The 24,821-nt window shown below is 36.0% G+C and overlaps 1 protein-coding gene across 6 annotated transcripts in view; it reads right to left on the bottom strand.

Annotated features, from left to right (window-relative positions):
- Nucleotides 1-24,821, bottom strand: part of EVI5 (ecotropic viral integration site 5) — a 223,668-nt gene that overhangs the window by 75,912 nt on the left and 122,935 nt on the right. For 5 of the 6 annotated variants that reach the window (XM_059926358.1, XM_059926347.1, XM_059926331.1 and 2 more), the window contains one exon: nt 3,375-3,509. In XM_059926358.1, coding sequence (XP_059782341.1) covers nt 3,375-3,509 — 135 coding nt within the window. The remainder of the gene's footprint in view (nt 1-3,374; nt 3,510-24,821) is intronic. The other variant, XM_059926351.1, reaches the window with a different exon arrangement.

Raw genomic sequence — 24,821 nt, forward strand, 5'->3', positions numbered from 1 at the left:
TTCTCCCATATGTAATTGTACTTAATTTTATACAATTTTATTGAGATATAATTCACAAACTATAAAACTTACCCTCTTAATGAACACTAGTCAGTGGGTTTTGTTTTGTTTTGTTTTTTTAATTAATTAATTTATTTTTGGCTGCGTTGGGTCTTCATTGCTGCACATGGCATTTCTCTAGTTGCAGCAAGCAGGGGCTACTCTTCGTTGCGGTGTGCAGGCTTCTCATTGCGGTAGCTTCTCTTGTTGCGGAGCATGGGCTCTAGGCGCGCAGGTTTCAGTAGTTGCAGCACGCGGGCTCAGCAGTTGTGGTGCACGGGCTTAGTTGCTCTGCGGCATGTGGGATCCTCCCGGATCAGGGCTCAAACCCATGTCCCCTGCATTGGCAGGTGGATTCTTAACCATTGCACCACCAGGGAAGTCCCTAGTCAGTGGTTTTTAAGAGTATTCACAGGGTTGTGCAACCAACATCACAAACTAATTTCAGAACATTTAAATCACCCCAAAAGAAACCCTATAACATTAGCAGTCACTCTACGTTTCCCCTACCCCCAGCCCCTGGCAACCACTAATCTATGTCTCTATGAATTTGCCTATTCTGAACATTTCATATAAATGGAATCATAAAATACATGGCCTTTTATGACTAGCTTCTTTCACTTAGCATGTTTTCAAGTTTCATTTTTTTATTGCCAAATAATATTCCATGGTACAGATATACCACATTTTATTTACACGTTCATCAGTTGATGGAAATGTGGGTTGTTTCCACTTTGGGGTTACTATGAATAACACTGCTATGAACATTTATGTAAAAGTTTTTGTGTGGATATATGTTTTTAACTCTCTTGAGTATATATGAAAGAGCAGAGATGCTGGATCAGATGGTAATTCTACATTTAACTTTTAAGAAACTGTCAAACTTTTCCAAAGCAGTTGCACGTTTTACATTCCCACCAGGAAGGTATAAGGGTAACTGTACTTAATGCTGAGGACACAGAAAGTCTAACTCTGTTTTGTTTAATAAAATATTAATCAGAATTATGGAGCAACAGGATTCAAAATGTTTTTCAATACGGCAGTGAACATACTAACCTCTGATTAGAACTACAAAGCATGAACATCATTTATATTTTAAAGATTTATGGAAGAGAATAATCCAAAATCTGTTTTGTTATATTTTCTCAGCATATCATTTTGAAAAGGGAGTGTAAAATATCTGTATATTAGTCACTGTTTATATCAATATTCAAGAAATAAGCACCAAGGTGACCTAAATATTTGCTTCAAGGGTACAAGATTTAGATTAATCTCCTACCATGCTGAAAGACCCACCACAGGATATAGGGTTGCCATATTAAACTGCTCTGGGGAATGACCAAAGAATCCTAAATTAGGCCCTAGTAAAAGCTCCTTAGGTAAACTGAAGTACTATTGAAATTTCAAGTCCTGAGTCCATGAAATTTTCTATCTCTGAAATATTTCATGAAGATTTCAGCCCACAGAGATGATGGAATAAAGTTATTCTTGTCAACTACACATTTTTATGATGGACTTGAAATATTTTCTCAATTGAAAACCAGAAATTTACTGTATATGCATTAAAAAAAGTATCTTGCATGAAGAAATTAACCATAGGAAGCATGAAACCTTCCAATTTCCTTTCTACTCTATAACATGAATACCAACAAAGCAACTTAAAAAATTTATTTTTAAATTGGACCCAAGGACATTTCTTTCTACCAAATATTCAAAACTAAAAGATCCAGATTCTTACCTAAATCATGGAGCCCAGAATACTCTCAATTAGGCAATTTTTACAGCATTCTTGCCGGCTTCTTTCTCAGCAAACAGGAGAATAAGTTTTCCAAAAATAATATAAAAATAGCAAGTAGATTTCTAGCAAAATTATTCCACTATTGATTGTAGTTATACCCTATTCTATTTCATTAAGAAACAGTAAAGAACAATTTGAGGGTATCTTTCATGTCCATTATTTATGAGTTTTTGACTCAATGGCTAGATACTACCTAAAGGCCAAATAAACAAACGCAACACAGAGCCCAAATCATCTATGATTTTATAGATGAGAAAACAGAGATTCAGAGTTTGTTATTTGGAACAGAGACTCTCAAGTCTGAGGGTTATAAGAAACCTAAAATCAAGTTAGCTTCTGTAAGTACACCTCCAGCTAAGATCTTCCTATATATTCGGAGGTGGTTTTCTGCAGCTTGGAAAGCTGTAACAGTTACACTCAGATGAAATTTTCGCTGAAATGTTTATGTATTGGTCTATTTTCTACACCTCTTGCAGATGAAGGTATTATAATATTTGAAGATGATGGTTAATTTCTTTTTTTTCTTTAAAAAAATTATTTTTACATGAAAACAAGGTATATTTGCAATGTGTTCCAATCAAAATATTCACTTCTATATCTCAGATCTACATATTTTCAAAGTAAAAATGTTCACTTGTCAGCTGAAATTTCTGATTAGACCTAATATTTGTGTACTTTTGTGCTTAGTCAGAATGTAAATTTCACAGTGGATTTTTTTTTTTTTTGAAATTTACCTTTTATTTGGATAAAAGCAACATGATGTATTTATATACTATAGGGATAAAAATGGTAATTTTCATTTTTTAAAAAAACTACCAATGTGATTTTTTAGTTCTTTTCACTTGTGTTTAGCACAGGCTTTAAATTAAAAAATACACTATGGTCTGGATTGACCCAAAAAGTATTCCATAAATTAATTTAACAAATATATGGCGAGTTTTTTGTAGTTAAATCTAATTCTTCTAGAAGTTGTTGCCTTCTGTTTAATTACATTAATTGAAATGTGCTTAAGACAAATGCTTTCAGCATATTTTATATACTAAAAAACAAAACAAAAAGGGTTAGTACTGGGCCAACGGCCAAGAGGTAATATTACTAACTTGTAGACTGCTACAGTTCAAATTGTCCCACTTCTCCCAGAATTTCGGAAACGAGAAGTCTGGGAGATACTGTACCAGCTGCAGTCTGGTGATTCTAAATGCTGTAAGTACTATTCATCTTGACGATGGTTAATTTCTATCCCCTAAGTTTCTCTTCTCCGACATTTAAACATTATTCATCTCAAAATTATCCTGGTTGTTTTCCTCTAAAAGGGCTCTAACCTCCATTTTTACCCTAAATATGGCACTTTGAGTAGTATGGCAACAACAAAGAATAACTGGGAATCATGTATTTTTTTCCTTTCCTCTCTTATAATATGTAAGATTTTTGATGTGCAAAAACACCAAGTCCAATTTCACTGCTCAGTAAGTACTTAACAAATATCTATCACATGTCCCCTCTAATTTCGGAATGAAAGCATTTATGTTGTTCTTACCTTTTCTATATCCAGAACTTTATCCTGCATTTCCTTTAGTGCACACTGAGACTCAGCTTCACTCAGTCGGGCTTGGACCAATTCCTTCTCTAGCTGTAGCACAAAATCTTCATTGTAGTTGGAACTGCATTTATGCTACAAGTTATAGACATACACTGAAATTTTTCAGAAGTATGAGCATGTATATATAATAAAAATAAGTGCAATTACACAATACAACTACTGAGGGCACCAGATCGTAAAAGTTCCATCCACCTAATATTTCCAGCTTATGTCCTCCAATTAACTTTCCAATGAACAAAAAATTCCAGGTTTGATATCTATAAAGATGATCATATTATTGGGTGTTCATAATCAGTTATTACACTAACCAAATCCAATTTATAGGAGATAAATATTTTTTTATCTGTCCATCCATCCAGATACTAAGAATTTGTTCCAACTCTGTAGACTTGAACTGTACAACACTGTAACTACCAGCCACATATGGTTACTGAGCACTTGAAATGTGGCAAGTCCAAATTAAGAAAAGTTTTAAGTGTAAAATACAAACTGGATTTTGAAGGCTTAATGTGAAATAAAAAGGCAAAATATCTCAGTAATTTGTATACTGATTATATGTTGAAATAATATTCCAAATGCCTCGAGTTAAACAAAATATTTAATCAAATAAAATTTTTATTATTTATTAATTTCATTAATTATTAATTATTCCTTTTAACATGGTGTTTTAAAATGCATATCTGGCTCACATTATATTACTATTAGACAGCACCGTTACAGACTACAGAAGACAAGTACATATTTACTGAAAATTCTATTTTAACCTGATAGAAATAAAAACAAAGCATCCACCATAACGTGAACCATCTTAAATCCCAAAAGAATAAAAATGTATTTGCTGTTAGAAATGTAGATCTATTTAAATATACTCATGAAAATGACTGCTGGAAGCAAAAAAAAAAGAAGATGCTGCATAAAGAAATTAGCCATGGAAGCATGAAACCTTTCCATTTCCTTTCCTACTTTATACCAATACAGCTACTTAAGAAATCCCCTTTTAAACTAGTTTCTACACAAAGCTGTTCAAAAAAGCAAAAAGATATTGAATTCACTATTATAAAAGACTTCCTAAAATAAACTATCACGTCACATTTAACCCATGTAGTAAAGAAATACCGACAACTCAAAATTCCAACATAGAGTCATAGGGAATAATCTCCCACTGAACTGGCACAAGTAAAGAATGGTTCCTTTTACTCTTCAATACATTAGGAACAAAATAGACATCAAATTAAAACTCTATTTAAAAACTATTAAATACTTAATTAAAACATATGGTACTCCCTTGCCCCAGTTACCCAAAAAGATATTTTTTAAAATGTACTGTTCACTTATTAGGCAAATGAGAATTTTTTAATTCAGTGTACTACATGTTGTTTCTCCTAGTAATTTTCTGATACTATTAAAACAATATTTCAATACAAGAAGTACATCTGCAATAGGTATAACACCTTAGCAAATACTTACCTTATCAAATAGGAGAATGGCAATTTTGGAATGACCACATCCAAAATGCAGGTGCCATGATTTTTGTTTAATTAGATCATAGTTACTTTATGAGTAACACTAGAATTTTTTGCTCTTAATCTAAAGCTCTATGTTACTTCACGCTTATTTTCCAAGACTCTATCAGGAGAGCCCCAGGAATACATCAAACCCAAATGGTCAAAATGAGAATGAAACCATTGATCTGGTATAATCCAATTGATCCAACCAAGTAAAAAAAAACTGTACTAATATTAGGAACAAATTTTTATCAATAAAGTTTACAAAACTTCTAATCATCCTCTATTGTTAACGGGATACATTCTATAGTGTACGTGTTATTTCTCTTCTCATATTTCCCATTTGTTCCTCAACCCACTGCAAACTAGCTTTAGTCTTCATCCCTTGATGAAACTGCTCTAATCGCTAACAATATTAATACCCAATAACAATATAAAAACTCAATGGAAAGCCCTTTTATTCAGCTCTTACCTTCACCAGATAGTCTTTGGAATTTAAAACAACTGACAACTCAAAAATTTCTCCTCCCTCAGATTCTAAGGTATTACTCTTTCATGGTTCTACCTCATATCTTCTCTGTCTCCTCTGTCAGCTGAACTACTTAATTATAGGTATGTATGTCTACGTGTATGTGTGTGTGTATATGTCTGTGTGTATCAATCAGTAGGCCCCAGGATTTCAATATTGTGTTTTTTCTCAATCTTCCTGTTAACTTTCTTATTTTGTAGATTCCTCCTATGTGATTTCATCCACTAATACAGTCTGTTTAAAGACACTATCAGATACTGTGTATATGTATCAGATTTTGTCTCTGTATAAGTCTATATAGACAATGGATGAGATCACCAAGGAAGAATCTATAAAATAGTTTAAAAAAAAAAAAAAGAGGGAAAGAGGGACAGGAAGAGGGAGAAAGAAAGAACACACAATAATGGAACTCTAGGGACAATAAATATATAGATAGATATTGACAGATATACAGATACATAGAGAACGATGACGCTCAAGTCCATATTCTCAGCTCTGATCTTTCTACTAAGCTACAGATTCATATTCACAACTTCCTACTGGTTTTCTTCATCGGTTTAGCCTCATACTCACCTCACATTCAACATGTCAAAACTGGACTCCCCATCTTTTCCTCCTCATGTATTTACTACTATATGCTAAGGATCCCACCATCTAACAACTGACCAAGTCAAAACTTCCCCTCTTATACTCAACCCATACCAAATCAATCACAAAATCTTAGTAACTTCCACATCTCTCGAATTTGTCTGCTCCTTTCCATCTTCACAGTCATTGTTTTTATTTATGCTCTCATCTCTTTCACTGAACCACCGCAACAGCCTTATGTATCACCATCTAACTGTTATAGTGCTTACAGTGGGTATTATTTAATACAGGCATACCTCATTTTATTGTTCCTCGCTTTACTGCACTTTGCAGATACTACAATTTTTACAAATTGAAGGTTTGTAGCAACCTTACTTCAAGCAAGTTTATCAGTGCCATTTTTCCAACAGCATTTGCTCACTTCAAGTCAGTGTCACATTTTGGTAATCCTCACAATATTTCAAACTTTTTCATTATTATTATATTTGTTAGGATGATCTGTGACCAGTGACTTTTGGTGTTACTAACGTTGTTTGTGTTCTGACAGCTCCACAGACTGGCCGTTCCCCCCATCCTTTTCCTCGGGCCTCCCTATTCCCTGAGATACAACACTATCGAAATCAGGCCATTTGATAAACCACAACAGACTCCAAGTGTTCAAGAGAAAGGAAGAGTTGCATGCCTCTCACTTTAAATCGAAAGGTAGAAATGATTAAACTTAGTGAGGAAGGCATGTCGAAAGCCAAGATAAGCCAAAAACTAGGGCTCTTTCACCAAACAGCCAAGTTGTGAATGTAAAGGAAAAGTTCTTAAAAAGGAAATTTAAAAAAATTTTTTTTTGACAATGGTCCTGACTTTTTAAAAATATTTATTTATTTATTTATTTATTTATTTATTTATGGCTGCATTGGGTCTTCATTGTGGCATGTGGGGTCTTCGTTGCGGCACGCAGGATCTTTTTGTTGCGGTGCGCCGGCTCTTCATTGCAGCACGTGGGCTTCTCTCTAGTTGTGGCGTGCGGGCTTCTCTCTAGTTGTGACGTGTGGGTTTTCTCTCTTTAGTTGTGGCACACGGGCTTCAGAGCGCGTGGGCTCTGTAGTTTGCCGCATGTGGGCTCTCTGCTTGAGGTGTGCGGACTCAGTAGTTCTGGCGTGTGGGCTTAGTTGCCTTGCAGCATGTGGGATCTTAGTTCCCCAACCAGGGATCGAACTCGCGTCCCCTGCATTGGAAGGCGGATTCTGGACCACCAGGGAAGTCCCTCTTAAAGAAAATTAAAAGTGCTATTCCACTGAACACACAAATGATAAGAAAGCAAAACAGCCTTATTGCTGACAATGGAAAAAGTTTTAGTGGTCTGGATTAAAGATCAAACCAGTCACAACACTCCCTTAAGCCAAAGCCTTATCCAGAGCAAGGCCCTAACTTTCTTCAGTTCTATGAAGGCTGAGAGAAGTAAGGAAGCTGCAGAAGAAGAGTTTGAAGCTAAAACAGATTGGTTCATGAGGTTTAAGGAAAGAGGCCTTTTCCATAACATAAATGTGCAAGGTGAAGCAGTAAGTTCTAATGTAGAAGCTGCAGCAAGTTATCCAGAAGACCTAGCTAAAGTCATTAATGAAGGCAGCTACATTAAACAATAGATTTTTGATGTAGATTAAACAGCCTTCTATTGGAAGAAGATGCCATCTAAAACTTTCACAGCTAGAAGAGAAGTCAATGCGTGGCTTCAAAGCTTCAAAGAACAGGCTGATTTTCTTGTTAGGGGCTAATGAAGCTGGAAACTTGAAGCTGAAGCCAATGCTCATTTACCATTCTGAAAAATCTTAGGGCCACTAAGAATTAAATCTACTCTGCCTATGCTCTCTAAATGGTAACAAAGACTTGATGATAGCACATTTGTTTGCAACATGGTCTACTGACTATTTTATGCCCACTGTTGAGACCCAGTGCTCAGAAAAAGATTCCTTTCAAAATATTACTGCTCACTGACAATGCACCTGGTCACCCAAAAGCTCTGACGGAGATGTAAAATGAGATTAATGCTGTTTTCATGCCTGCTAACACAATATCCATTTTGCAGCCCATGGATCAAGGAATAATTCCAACTTTCAAGTCTTCAGAAAACTTAAGAAATACATTTCGTAAGGCAACAGCTGCCATAAATAGCAATTCCTTAGATGGATCTGGGAAAAGTAAATTGAAAACCTTCTGGAAAGGATTCACCATTCTAGATGCCATTAAGAACATTCATGATTCATGGGAAAAGGTCAAAATATCAATATTAACAGGAGGTTGGAAGAAGTTGATTCCAACCCTCATGGATGACGTGGAGAGGTTCAAGTCAGTGCGAGAAGTAACTGCAGATGTGATGAAAACAGCAAGAGAGCTAGAATTAGAAGTGGAGCCTGAAGATGTGACTGAATTGCTGCTATCTCATGGTAAAACTTGCAGGAGGAGTTTCTTCTAACAGACAAGCAAAGAAAATGGTTTCTTGAGATGGAATCTATTCCTGGTGAAGATGCTGTGAAGATGACTGAAATGACAGCAAAGGATTGAGAATATTAAATATACTTAGTTGATAAAGCAGTGGCAGGGTTTGAGAATACTGACCCCAAAAGTGAAAGAAGTTATACTGTGGGCAAAATGTTATCAAACAGCACTGCATGCTACAGAGAAACTGTTCATGAAAGGAAGAGTCAATCGCTGTGGCAAACTTCACTTTGCTTTTTTTTAAAGAAATTGTCAACCTTCAGCAACCACCACCCTGATCAGTCAGCAGCCATCAACATCGAGGCAAGACCCTCCACCAGCAAAAAGATTACAACTCACTGAAGGCTCAGATGATGGTTAGCATTTTTGGCAATAAATATTTTTTAATTAAGGTGTGTACCTTGTTTTTCTCAGGCACAGTGCTACTGCATACTTCTTGGCTACAATACAGTGTAAACATAACTTTTATATGCACTGGGAAACCAAAAAATTTGTGTGACTCACTTTATTGTGATATTTGCTTTATATCACAGTGATCTGGAACTGAACCCACAATCTGATGTATACCTGTATTTTATGTTACATCTCATACTAAATTGTAGTAGAAGGCATTTTTACAATTCCACCACCTGGCCCAGGTAGGTGTTTTCTTACCTTTTGAGTCTAAGGAAGTTTTAATTCCATGTTTATCAATACAAACATGTTAACGAAAATTATACAAGCACTGATACACTTTAATAAAATATTCAGAATCAATCTAACTCCACTAAGCCAATTTCATCCCATTATCAATTTCTGTATATAGCAATTAGCTCTATTCAATTACATTCATATGCATTACTGAACAAAAAGTATTTTTATTGGGATCGATCCTTAGTATTGATATAGGCTCACTGAACGGAGAATCTGCATTTAATGCTATGACTTAGGGACTTAGAAGAAACTCTAACATTTGTTTGGTTGGTTGGCTGAAACATGGACCAAAGGGTGGCCCACAGCCCACAGTGAGTGAACTGGAAATGCTGGACATGCCTTGGTTTAACGTAAAGGAAGTGAAAACTGGTGACAAAAAAATCTGGGGAAGATGTATGTAGACAGACCTCCTCTGAATAGGCTAAAAAGGTGAAGATGTTTGTCTCCCATGTGAATGCTCACCAAAGGGTGACCTCAGCAGAGGATTTAAAAAATCAATTGGATGGACTGACCCATTCTGTGGATACCAGTCAGCCTCTTTCCTCAGAAAGTCCAATAAGCTTAGAAACAAAGTAGCTATAGTGGCTGGGATGGAGATTATACATGGGCTCAGCAACACAGACTTCCACTCACCAGGGTGATCTGGCAACCGCCACTGCTGAGTGTCCAATCTGCCAGCAGCAGAGATCAACACTGTGCCTCTGATACGACACCATTCCCTGGGGTGATCAGCCAACAACCTGGTGGCAGGTTAATCACATTGGACCACTTCCATCATGGAAGGGGCGTTTTGTTCTTACTGGAACAGACGCTTACTCTGGATATGAAGTTGCCTTCCCAGCATGCAGTGCTTCTGTTAAAACTATCATCCATGGACTTACAGAATGCATTATCCACCGTGATGGTATTCTACACAGCACTGCTTCTGATCAAGGAGTGCACCTCATAGCAAAATAAGTAGAGCAATGGGCCCATGCTCATGGAATTCACCAGTCTTACCAAGTTCCCTAATATCAAGCAGCTGACTTGACAGAAAGGTGGAATGACCTTTTGAAAACTCATTTACAGTGCCAGCTAGGTGGCAATACCTTGCAGGGCTGGGGCAAGGTTCTCCAGAAGAATGAATATGCTGTGAATCACTGTCCAATATACAGTGCCGTTTCTCCCATAATTCATAGATCCAGGGGTCAAGCGGTGAAAATAGGAGTGACACTATTGTTGCTACAGACTCACCAACAAAATGTTTGCTTTGCAACATTATGCTCTGCTGGTCTAGAGCTCTTACTGCCTGAGGGAGGAATGCTTCCACGAGGAGACAGTAAACTGGAAGTTAAGACTCATCCAACTGCTTTGGGTCCTCATGCATCTGAATCAATAGGCAAAAAAGGGAATTACGGTGCTGGTCTGGTTGACTGATCCTGACTACCGAGGGGAAAGTGGACTACTACTCCACAATGGAGATCAGGAAAGAATATATGTGGAACATAGGAGATCCTTTGGGGTGTCTCTTAGTATTATCATGCCCTGTGATTAAAAGTCACTAAAAATTTACAACAACCCAATCCAGGAAGGATTACTAATGGCCCAGATCCTTCAGGAGTGAAGGTTTGGGTCACTCCACCAGGCAAAGAACCATGATCAGCTGAGGTGCTTTTTGAAGGCAAAGGAATACAGAGTGGGTAGTGGAAGAAGGCAGCTACAAATACTAGCTACAACCACATGATCACTTACAGAAACGAGGACTCTAACCGTCATGAGTTTTTCCTCCTAATTTTGCTATGAATACGTTTGTATCTGTTTTCTTTCCTTTCTTATTCCCTTATCATGCAATATAAGATGCACTGACTTTATATTACAGCATTTAAGTACTGTTTTATAGTATAGTATTTACAGTATAGTATTTAAGTTACAGGATATTTAAGATACAAGAAGAGAAAACGTCACTCAAGGACTTTACCTCCTCTTCAGAGAAAGGCATTAGTACATTTTTGGTTATGCTCAGGATATAACTGTATCAAGTTATGCAGAATTATGACCTTGTTATTTTATCTGGAAATTAAGTATGGTTTAAGGAGATGCGCATGGGTGCCAAGTTGACAAGGGTTGGACTTGTGATGGTTAATTTTTATGTCAACTTGACTAGGCCATGGGATGCCCAGATTTAACATTACTTCTGGCTGTGTCTGTGAAGGTGTTTCCAGATGACTCAGTAGACTGCCCTCTCCAATGTGAGTGGGGACCATCCAATCCATTCAGGGCCTTAATAGAACAAAAAGCAGAAAAAGGGAGGATCTGTTCCTGCCTGCTGCTTGAGCTGGGACCCTTGGACTGGAACTTACACCTTCAGCTTCTGTGGCCCTCAGGCCTTTGGATTTCAACTGGAATTACATCATTGGCTTTTCTAGGTCTCCAGCTTGTAAAAGGCAGATCATTGGACTTCTCAGCCTTCATAATGGCATGAGCCAATTACAGTAAGTCTGTGTGTGTGTGTGTTTGTCTGTCTGTCCTATTGGTTCCATTACTCTGGAGAACCCTAATAAATCTTATAAATTTATAAATAAGATTAAACATTGATTAGAGGTTTTATTGTTCTTGTTTGGTTTTTGGTCCCTTTCAATTGACTCAGAGCTTCTGCAATTGAATTCTCTTATTTGGTACTTATTTCTACCATTTCCAATTCTCCTTGTTCAAAATTATGTAGATCTAAATTTGATCAGGAAAGTGATATACCTGTCAATGTTTAGTCTATTAAAAACTTTACCTGTCAGTTTTAGGTCTTTTAAGTTTTGGGTTTTATTACTTGCAGTTTATGCTATTGGTAAAGCAAGCTGGTAGAATTATAATGATGAAATAATGGTAATATCGATACTAATCTTAATAATAGCTACCACTTATTAAGCACTCATTCTATGCCAAGCATTATTCTAGAGGACCAACTCACTTAAGTCTCAACCACCCGTTATTATATACAGGACAAGAAGTTTGTATTATATGCAGAAGTAACTTGTCCAAGGACACACAACCAGTGAGTGGCAGAAATGGCATCAAAGTACCAGTGTTAGAAGATGTTACTGTGTACTGTAAACTACCTGTTTCAATTTGAAATTTTTTTCCACAGGGAAAAAAGTGTCATTTATAAAACAAGGGTGTTTTTGTTTTTGTTTTTTTATTAAGCCTTTTAACTCAACTACCTCACAGTGGAATAAGAGATGCCAGGAAAGGTGACTGGTACCACACAGCCTGAGAAAAAAAACTGCAGCACATGTGGGCATTTCCAGCTGCTTACCAGGAGGAAGTGCCGTGGAAGACAGTGGCTATGAAACAAGTGAACATTGGGGAACAAAAATTCCTAGTACCATGTCTATTTAGGAAACTTTTTAGCATGGTTCGTCCAACTCATTTTATAGTTTTCCCAGACCAAATAGAAAGAAAAAAAATAAAAATAAAAAAAAAATCAAACTCCTGAAACCAACAACACTGCATTGAAAACTTTAATACAAAGCAAAACAAAAATTGGGCTTTTATGAGGTTGACTTGAGGTCAGGAAAAGAATGATAAACTTTTGAGAGGAAGAAAGAAATCATCAAAGCCAAGAGAAGCTCAAAGTGAGGTTTTTGGGTTTTTTTAACTTATTTAATTAATTTATTTATTTTTGGCTGCACTGGGTCTTTGTTGCTGCACGTGGGCTTTCTCTAGTTGCGGCGAGCGGGGGCTACTCTTCGTTGCAGTGCGCAGGCTTCTCGTTGCAGTGGCTTCTCTTGTTGTGGAGCACGGGCTCTAGACGCGTGGGCTTCAGTAGTTGTGGCACGCGGGCTCAGTAGTTGTGGTGCATGGGCTTAGTTGCTCCACGGTATGTGGGATCTTCCCGGACCAGGGCTCGAACCCGTGTTCCTTGCATTGGCAGGCAAATTCTTAACCACTGCGCCACCAGGGAAGTCCCCTAAAGTGAGGTTTAATAACAGCTATCATATTAAGCCCAAGCCTTGACCATTTCTGATGCAGCTGTTCTGCTTTAAGATATTCCCGTTCCTGTTCCACTCACTATAAAATAGGTTTTAAAGTTTATGATGATAACAACAATGAAGATAGTAGCCAACATCTACTGAGTGCTCATTAAATGTCAGGCACATGCTAAGCGCTTTGTATTCTCATTTAACCTTCACCACAACTTCCACTTTACTAATAAGTAAACTAAAAAGACTCAGCAAGGCAAACAGACTGGCAATTCTGTTAACTGGGAATATGGATTACAGAACCCTTATATGGCTTAACATTTAAGTCATATAAGGGTTGAAATAATATGTTCTAAGAGCTTAATATATTGTTTTAATATGTACTGTTCTAAGAATTACTGGTATAATATTAAAATCTAAACACCTAAAAAAAATAAACATCTCACATAATATTCTTGTAATAAATTCCTAAGAATATACTTCATATTCAAATTAGTAAACTGGAAAAATATACAATTTGTTTTACCAAATGACAACTGCCACAATTACGATGGCTGATAAGTCAGCAAGGGGCCATTTATTTAAAGGTCCACAAATAATGAATGACTTTCCTACACTTACATCAAATTTATTTTTGTCAATGAATCTCATACTGCTTCTGTGATACCAGCAATCCCATTCCAATGAAACTGACAGAAATTTTTTTTTAGTGGAGTCTCTAGCCCACCTACTTTTTAATCCCAAGTGCTTTTCTGGTGTTGTAAAAGTTACAAAAGTAAAGATAAATTAGAATGCCCTTAGTAGTCTTTTTTATTTGTATCTTGAATAAAACAACAACAAAAAAATGAACTCACACATTCAATGTTTGAAGAATATATAAGTGCCCCAGTGAATAGTAAATGCTTGTATTTAAAGATGTTTCTTGTATTTATTCAAGACCTGATAATTTTATGTCCTTTTAAGGACCCACATATTTCATGGAACCCTGTATTCTTCTTTCTTGTAGTACTAATTGCCACTCTAATTAAATAATTTTCACAATATCTATCTCTATAAATACTGTACAATCAATGTCAAGGATAGTGTGATTTACCACTATATTGCCAGAACTAAACTGTACTTTTCATAGTAAGTGAGAAACATTATTTGCTGAATCAATTAGCTAGTCAACTCTTGGTTTAAAAAACAACAACAAAACCCCCCTCTATCATAAACCATATATTAAACAATGGGAGTGGAAATTCAATGCTGCAAAAATAACCTATAAAATCTATTTGTTTCAAAAATAAACAAAATTTATGATAGTGTGGGAATATGGTACATTTCCATTGTTACGTCCAAAGCATCTGAGAAAATGCCTGTACTGTCAAAGAGTCCAGAATATGATTCTATGCAAGACAATATTAAAGGAGAAAAAAACTTAAATAAAAAGTTGCTCTCCCTCCCAGCATATGATCCCAAAAAAAGATGTTTGTAATCCCCTCTACCACATGTTCCAATGAGTCTTTTTTTAAAAATCCAAGCAATATGGATGTACTATTTAAAGATTTGCCACACTAAGCTCTTTTGAGAAACTGGGGGCTTCCCTGGTGGCGCAGTGGTTAGGAATCCGCCTGCCAATGCAGGGGACACAGGTTCAAGCCCTGGTCCGGGAAGATCCCAGAGGCCGCGGAGCAACTAAGCCCGTGCGCCACAACTACTAAGCCTGAGAGCCACTACTACTGAGCCCGCATGCCACAACTACTGAAGCCTGCATGCCTAGAGGCTGCACTCTGCGATGAGAAGCCACCGCAATGAGAAGCCCACGCACCTCAACGAAGAGTAGCCCCCGCTCGCCGCAACTACAGAAAGCCAGTGCTCAGCAACAAAGACCCAACGCAGCCAAAAATAAATAAAATACATAAATTTATTTTTTTAAATTGGTATATCATTTTTAAATGAGTTATTCCCAACATCTGAAAATTACACGCATCCTTTAAAAGGTGGAAGATTATCTCTGATTATTTATATACACAAACTGCAAGATATTTTGATGAAGAAAATGTTAAGAAAACAATTATTGCCACTAAAGTGAACGTTCATTTATTATTTAAGCTGAAAAGAAATGATTACATATGAATATAAAACATTTAATCCTAGACTAAGTCCAAAATTAGTTTGGAAGAAAGCTTCTGTTCAGATTTCTAGGCATACTGAGAGTTTACCAAGCTTAATGTGTAAAGTCATCAGTCTAGTTTGGATTTTTAGGAAGACGTACATAAACTTACCAATAATTACAAATTAAATGGCTTTAAATGTCACCAGAGTTTAAAAGTGTTTATAATGCAGGAAGAAATATTAAACATTAACTTCCATATTCGTAAAGAAAAACAAACCCACTAGGTAAATCAGGTGTGGGACAATTCTAAATGCTGCTTAACAAACACACTTTCTAAAATAAATTATCTAGACGATTTCACAACTTGCACTAACGGATAGTTTTTGGTTTATTAATGTTTATTCATGTGTTTAATCTAAGTAAGATTAGTTTTTATTCCTCATATCAAATCCTTGGTTCTTAAAAGTATCACATAATTATTTTATATTTTCTTCTAGAATTATAGGAAGAGGAAGGAAGATCGAAAGAAATCTTGCCTAGCCTCCTGTTAAGTACTTCCTGGTACAAACGTCCCAACAACCTGAAAAGGCAGTCATTTCAGCACTCAGCAGCTTTAAGTGTTACAATCCTTCTTGTATATGCTGATCCTAGCCAACAAACTGCTGGACAACAATTACTTATTCAGGACACCTGAATGATAAGCAGTCATGTGTAGGGCAAAAAGTTTATAAATAGATCAAGCAAGACTCAGACAGTTGGTCTCATCAGGAAAAATCATCCAATATAAACACATCTGTGCCCCATCACACTCAAAAAGGACAAAGTCAGACATGCAACTGTATGAAATATCATTGGATCATTTCTACTTCTATGGGTTTCCTAGAAAAACTGACGTGCAACATGTATAACAAATACTTAAAGGGGTAGTTTAATCTCAATGCTTAGTTTGTCTTACGCTTAGTTTAATATTTATTATTTAATTTAAAATTACTAAATATAAGTAAATATTAAATTTTATTTAGTGTAGTAAATACTAAATAATAAATTAACACAACATATTGTATAGCACAGGGAAATATAGCCATTACTTTGCAATAACTTTAAATGGAGTGTAATCTCTGAATATATATGTTGTACACCTGAAACTAATATTGTAAATCGACTATACCTCAATTAAAAAACATAATTAACATGATCATTTTTGAAAACCCACAATATCAGGTTCAAAGTATCAAGAGTCAGCATAAAATGCAATCAATGATCTGTTAAAGACAATTACTCAATAATTGAGTACTGCACAAATGCTTTTTAAAGCATATCAATACTCAAAATTTATTAAAAATAAAATTTACCTTTTAAAAACTGCTGCTCAGAAGTTTAATATTTATCATTGTACCAATAGCATTAAAATCATTAAATATGATATGAAACATCAAAACAAACAAAAGCCCATGAGTCTGGAGTGACAGAAAAGTATTCATAGTGAGTAAGAGAGATAGATTGAAGGGAAAAAGAGAAAAGTCTCTTTTACAAAGGAACATTAGCTAACAGTGTAGAAAAAAATGAGAAAATATGAAAATCACAGTTTTGGAAACCCAATCAGAGGATGCTAAAACCATTAGGTAAAAGATGAATAGAGGGCAAGATATTTATTTGGTACAGAAGTATTTCCCAGTGTATTACTTCATCGTTGCAAAGAAGAAACCATACCTTACAAGGGAAAGGCTGTGGGGTAACCAAACTTAGCATGGTGATCAAACTCAGCAGCATCACTAATAGTGGGAACTTACATTATGTGATTCCTGATTTAAAAGCAAAGTTCACAACATCATCTATAATCTAAATGTTGAAAATGTTTAACTGAATCTAGTTTACAGGAAATATGACCCTACGAGAAAGGAATCAGACAAATCCAGGATATGAGACAAGACAACTTGGTTACATCTGTAAAAAGTCAATGTCATCCCTAAACTGGCTATTGTTTTTTCTATCTTTGGTCAGTCTAGACAGAGTTTTATCAACTTTATTGATGATTTATAAGAACCAGCATTTGATTTCACAGATTTTCTCTATTTTTGTTTTATACTGTTTTCAATTTCATTAATTTCTACTCTATTACTTGTTCCTTCTACTTGCTTTAGGTTGAATTTCCTCTTACATGTCTAGTTTCTTAAGGTAGAAGCTTAGATTGTTGGTTTGAGACTTATTTCCTTTCCTAATATAAGCATTCAATGTTATAGATTTTGCACTAAGCACTGCTTTAGGTAGATCTCACAGATTTTGATAATGTTGTGTCTTCATTTTCATTTAATTCAAAACACATTCTAATTTCCCTTGAGATGTTCTCTTTGACACAGGGGTAAAAATGTGTTGTTTAATTTCCCAATATTTTAGGGATTTCCCAGATATTTATTAATTTCTAACTGAATGCTGTTAGAGTCAAAGAAGATACTTCATATGATTTCAGTTACTTTAAATTTGTCAAAATTTATTTTATGGTCCAGAATATGTTCTATCTTTGTAAATGTTCCATGTGCACTTAAAAATAACACGTATTCTGCTGTTATTAGGTGAAGTGTTCCATAAATGCCAACCGGGTCAAGTTGGTTGGTCTTTGATACCCATTCCATAATGATTTTCCACCTACTTGTTTCACCAATTACTGAGACAGGGGTATTTAAGACTCCAACTGTACCTGTGGATTTGTCCACGTCACTTTTCAGTTCTATCAGTTCAGCTTCATGCTCCCCTATCATTAGGAGCATACACATATTAGGAGACATATATTCCTAAATACATAACAATCCTAAGATTGTTATGTCTTCTTATTGAACTGACCATATTACCAACATGAAATGTACTTCTTTATTCCAAGAAGTCTAAAGTCTACTTTATCTGATATTAATACAGTCACTCCAGCTTTCTTTTGTTTAGTGTTTGCATGGTTTTTCTTATTTATCTTTTTACATTTTTTTCTAGTTGTAATTTAGTACATTGAAGACCCCCTTGATCCTTTTCACTGTAGGAGTGTCACCCTAATTAGCTATCATACTATCCACATTTCCAATATTCATATAATAGCCTACTTGGCCTCTGTCACTTCCAGCCCTTTTAAAGTGAGGCCATCTCAGATTCACTGAGATTCTGGGAACAACCTTATTCCTAAGTAGAAGAACATAAAAAAATAAAGAAAATATAAAAATACATCTGCTCTGCTCTGGCACATTAACGGAGCTGGCCTATCCAAACACCACATCTTCCCAAATCATGTAAATCACAGCCATGGATAATAGCCTCCATGTTCAACACTTGCCCAAGCTGCTCTCTCATTAGTCCACTAAACTCCTGATAATCAAATTCTTGTCTCTTTTACATCTTAAACTCCCTTGCCTTTGGGCTATAGTTCCTATAGGGCATTCATCTTGACAACCTATTGTAAGTCACTTCTGTAGTTGCCAACCTTGACCTGCTACTCCACATTGCATTCTCCTTTTAGTCTCAATGCAACCACAATGCTGATTAAGACATGCCCAATCCCAGCCCTGAGGGCTCTCCCAAGCCTCTCAGGCTCTTCATACAAGCTAGCTCACTTGCTTCTGGTCCTACCCTGACCTCAACCAATGGGTTTCAGCACTGGGATGTTATATGTTCTCCCTTATTTCCACCTTCTACCACAATTACTCAAACTAAATGCGTCATTTCCTTGAGCCGTATACCCTTCAGTTCTGTAGACTTCTTCTTTAGACAATTAGGCAAAATTCAAATAACACTTTTTTTTTTTCAAATAACACTTTTAAACGAACAATTCAGTGGCATTTAGGACATTCAGAATGTTGTACAACCACAAATTTTTATCTAGCTCTAAAACACTTCCACCAGTCCACAGTAAAACCTCTTAAGCAGTTTCTCACCCTTTTCCCACTCAACCTGGCAACCACCAACCTCTGTTCTTTTTCTATGGATTTATCTATTCTGGATATTTCATACAAATGGAATCATACAATATGTGATCTTTTGTGTCTGGCTTCTTTCACTTAGCTTAATGTTTTGGAGATTCATGCATATTATTCATAGCATGCATCAGTACTTCATTCTTTCTTATGGCTGAATATTTCATTGTATGTATATACCACAATTTGCCTATCTATTCTTCTGTTGATGAACTTTTGGGCTATGTCCACTTTTTTGTGAATGATGTTGCTACAAACATGTGTACACATACTTGTCTGAACATCAGTTTTCCATTCTTTTGGGCATACATCTAGGAAGTGAATTGTGGGTCATATGATAATTCTATGTTTAAACTTTTGAGGAACCATCAAAGTGTTTTCCACAGTAGCTGACCATTTTATATTTCTACCAGCAATATACAAGGGTTCCAATTTCTCCATCTCCTTGCCAACACTCCTTTTCTTTTTTACTTATTATAGATATCCTAGTGAGTGTGGAAATCTCATAGTGGTTTTGATCTGCATTTCCCTAAAGCCTAATGATGTTGAACATCTTTTCATATGTTTGTTGCCATTTGTATATTTCTTTGGAAAAAGGTATATTCGAGTCTCCTGCTTACTTAAAAAAAAAAGTTTTATTGAAGTACAATTGATATATAACATTATATTAGTTTTTAGGTGTACAGAACCATGATTCAGTATTTGCATATATCGTGAAATGATCACCACAATGTCTAGTTAACATCCATCATCATAGGTAGTTACAATTTTTTTTCTCAAGATGAGAATTTGCAATATCTACTCCTTAGCAACTTTCAAATAGGCAATACAGTTTTGTTAACTATAGTCACCATGCTGTACATTACATCCCCATGGCTTATTTATAACTGGAAATTTCTACCTCTTGACCCCCTTAACCACATTTCACTCACCCTCCCATCTTTTGCAACCACCAATCTGTTCTCTGTATCTATGAGCTTGGTGGGGTTTGTTGTTTGTTTTTAGGTTCACATATAAGTGGGTCATGTGATATGTGCCTTCTCTATTTGACTTATTTCATTTTTCCCAGCATAATGTCCTCAAGATCCATCCATGTTGTTGCAAATGGCAAGATTTTATTCTTTTTATTGGCTGAATAATATTCCAGCATGTGCATTATGTGTGTGTGTATTTATGTGTATCATTTTCTTTAACCATTCATCCATTGGTGGACACTTAGGCTGTTTCCATGTCTTGGTTATGGTAAGTAATACTGTAATTCTCTGTTCATTTTTAAATTGAGTTGTTTGCCTTTTTGTTGAAAGAGTTCTTTATATATTCTGGATGCTAAACACTTAAATATGTGAGTTTCAAATATTTTCTACCACTCTGTAGGTTGCCCTTTCATTTTCTGGAAAATGTCCTTTGATGCTCAAAAGGTTTAATTTTGAAGTCCAATTTATCTGTTTCTCGGTTGTTGTTGTTGCTGTTGCTCATCCTTTTGGTGTCAAAGAATCCATATCTAAGAATCCACTGCCAAAAATCTGAGCTCATGAAGATTTATCCTTAAGTGTTTTAAAACCATAAAGATCATTGATCCATTCTGAGTAATTATTTTATGTCCTGTGTGGTAGGAGTCAAAGCTCATTTTTTCGCATGGAGATGTCCTGTTTTTCAAGAACCATTTGTTGAAGAGACTGTTCTTCCTTATCAAATGGTCTTGGTACCCTTGCTGAAAATCAGGTGGCCATACATGTATGGGTTTATTTCTGAACTCTCAATTTCTATTTCATTGATCTATATGTCTATCCTGTTGCCAGTACCACACTGTTTTGATTATTCTATCTTTGTAGTCAGTTTTCAAATTGGGAAATGTGAGTCCTACAACTCTGTTCTTTTTCAAGATTGTTTTCACTATTTAGGGCTCCTTGTAATCCCATATGAATTTCAGGATCAGCTTTCCCATTTCTGTAAAAGACTGACAGGGTTGATAGGATTAAATCTATACATCATATTAGGTAGTGCTGACCTCTTTAACAATATGAAGTCTTCCAATACATGAACATGGGATCTTTCCATTTACTTAAATTTCTTTATACCACTTCACACCTAGTACTAGCTACTAGGATGGCTTTTAATAAAAAAACAGTAAAGAAAAAAGAAAAGAAAAGAACAAGAGCTGTTGAGGATGTGGGGACCCTTGTACACTGGTGGGAATGTAAAATGGTGCAGCAGCTGTGGAAAATAGTCTGCTGAGTCTCCAAAAAGTTAAACATGAAATTACCATTTGATCCAGCAACTCTGCTTCCAGGTATATACTCAAAAGAAGGGACTCAAACAGATATTTGTATGTTAATGATCACAGCAGTATTATTCATGACAGCCAAAAGGTAGAAACAACCAAAATGACCATAAACAGATGAGTGGATAAACAAAATACGTACACATACAATGGAATATTATTCAGCCACAATAAAAACTAAGGAAATTCTGATATTAATGCAATGATACAACAAGGATGAGCCTTGAAAGCATTATGCTAAGCGAAATAAGTCAGACACAAAAGGACAAATATTGGGACTTCCCTGGTGGTGCAGTGGTTAAGAATCCGCCTGCCAATGCAGGGGACATGGGTTCGAGCCCTGGTCCAGGAAGATCCCACATGCCATGGAGCAACTAAGCCTGTGCGCCACAACTACTGAGCCTGCGTTCTAGAGCCCATGAGCCACAACTACTGAGACCGCGTGCCGCAACTACTGAAGCTCACACGCCTAGAACCAAGAGAAGCTACCGCAGTGAGAAGCCTGTGCACCGCAATGAAGAGTAGCCCCTGCTCACCGCAACTACAGAAAGCCCGCACACAGCAACGGAGACCCAACACCGCCAAAAATAAATACAATTAAATCTTAAAATAAATAAATAAAGCAACATTAAAGAAAAAAAAAAAGGACAAATATTGTATGATTCTACTTATATGAGTTACCTGGAAGAGGAAAATTCATAGAGTCACAAAGTAGAACGGAGGTTACCAGGGGCAAAAAGGTGGAGGGGGGGGAAAGGAGAGTTATTTTTTTTAATGGGTACAAAGCTTCTGTTTGAGATGATGACAAAGTTCTAGAAATATAGTGGTTATTGTTGCACAACGTTATAAATGTACTTAGTGCCACTGAACTGTGAACTTAAATGGTAAATTTTATGTTGTGTCTATTTTACCACAGTAAAGAAAAAAAATTGCCAAGAAGAAAAAAATTGAGTGAATACGTTAAGTGAATGAAGCCAGATACAAAAGCCTCATACCTTACAATTCCATTTATATGAAATTCTAGAAAAGGCAAAACTACACTGACAGAAAGCAGAAAGGCTGCTGGGATAGAGAGGTGAACTGCAAAGGGACATGAGAGAAATCATGGGGGTGATGGAAATACTCTACATTTTGATTGTGATAGTGATGGTTATACAACTAATATCAAAACATATCAAACCATACATTTTAATTTTAACTTGATGAATTCTATTACATGTAATTTATACCTTAATAAAGTTCATTTAAAAAATCAAAAAGAACGACTTGAGGTGATCTAGCCTTATGTAATCATTTTAGAGAAAAAAAGAAACCCAATCCTTGAGTATCCAAGGTCACAAAGTTAGCAAAACAGGATTAGAATTCAGTTCTGTATATGAAATCCAAAGCTATTTATAGCATATAAAATGACACTACTGGCAGTAGAGGGTGGTGGTGGTGGTTGATTATACTGGTAATTCAACACCTCCTGCTGGAACAGATTTGAAACCCTTAGAGAATTCTGAAGATTTCATGTTGTTATATTGGAAGGCTGTAATCAAGACAATTAGCAATAGATGGTCACTTACTAGCAGTAGTATGCTCACTACTTTGTGAAGAAACTACTTCATTTGTCAAAATTCCGATTAGTAGGATTTTGTATCTTTGGATCTTAAACACATTCTGCCCTCTGAAGCAATATCAAAAGAGACTAACCACTTTTCCATAAGATCACCTCTCAAATACTTTAAAATGACCATACCTGTGATGTTCTTATAAAATCTTCTTTAGTAGAGTCTAAAAATATCCAGGGATTCCACATCTTCCTATACTTGCCATAACACAGTCTGTAAACATTTCATATGAGTTTTGGTATTCAAACCAGATACAACACTACAAATTTTCTACAAGCTACTTAGAACTGAACTGGATTATTATACTTCTAGAAGACTATACTTGGGATAAGGAATGCAGGGAGTCTCATTATATTATTGGTAATTCCTGATCCGCTGTCAATTTCAAGGTTTTGTTACATAAAGCATCACTAAGATATATCTTTAAGTTTTAAACTTCGAGGCAAGGCTATAGATTTACTTCTATGAAATAATCTTTTATTTAGTTTCTTATTCTGAATAGACTGTTTAAATATTTTGAAATCTTGACTCACCATTAACATATTACCTACATTCCTAGGGGCTTCCCTGGTGGCGGAGTGGTTAAGAATCCGTCTGCCAATGCAGGGGACAAGGGTTCAAGCCCTGGTCCAGGAAGATCCCACATGCCATGGAGCAACTAAGCCCGTGCACCACAACTACTGAGCCTGTGCTCTACAGTCCACGAGCCACAACTACTGAGCCCGCATGTCACAACTACTGAAGCCCGTGCGCCTAGAGCCCGTGCTCCACAACAAGAGAAGACACTGCAATGAGAAGCCCGCGCACCACAAGGAAGAGTAGCCCCTGCTCACCGCAACTAGAGAAAGCCCACGCGCAGCAACGAAGACCCAATGCAGCCAAAATAAACAAATTTATATATATAAAAAATATTACCTACATTCCTGAAATACTTCATGTAGGAGACAAAGACCTCAAAGACCTCTGACACCTCTTTACTTCAACATGAACAGCCATTTTGATATAGTTAGTCACCTATAAAGCCACTTAAGTTTACTATTTTCATCTGTATTTCTCTACCTTGTCAAGAATGATATCCTGAGAGACGCTACCAACAACTTGTGAAAAATTTTTGTTTGTTATAGAAACCAAGTTAGTTTGTTATGACTTATGCATAGTAAATTAGCTTTTAGCAAGTAAAAGTTATTTTTCTAATTGTTCACAAACCAGATGTTCCAGGAATTTTTAATGAAGCATCAGCAAGGTCACTGATCCTCTTCTGAGATATCTAACCACTATTACCTAACTGCAGTTGCCAACCTCAAAGCCTTTAGCATCTCTTATTTTCTAAAATCCTTTTTAAAAAATAATATTCCTATGATCATCTTGCAAGTTACTTTAATATCTAATATCACTTTACTTTGAAACTGGAAATTTAACGAAGACTCTGTTACTTCACCTATTTTTGTGCATTACTGCTTTATATGTCTGCTTTACAGTTTATTTCAGTTTAGGAGAATGTCTGCTTAGTGAGAAAAAAAATGGAAGCAAAATCGAAGTAGAGATTTGCTTTCTACTTGTATCATAGCCCCACAATATGGGTCTATCTTGTCCTTTGAATTAGAGTACAAAGATTCTTTTTGTTACACTTAACTATTTTCAAAAGCTTCAGTTCATTCTGGCTGTTTTTGCTTGCCCACTTAGCTTT

The sequence above is a fragment of the Balaenoptera ricei genome, chromosome 1 (genome assembly GCF_028023285.1).
Source record: "Balaenoptera ricei isolate mBalRic1 chromosome 1, mBalRic1.hap2, whole genome shotgun sequence".
NCBI lineage: Eukaryota > Metazoa > Chordata > Mammalia > Artiodactyla > Balaenopteridae > Balaenoptera > Balaenoptera ricei.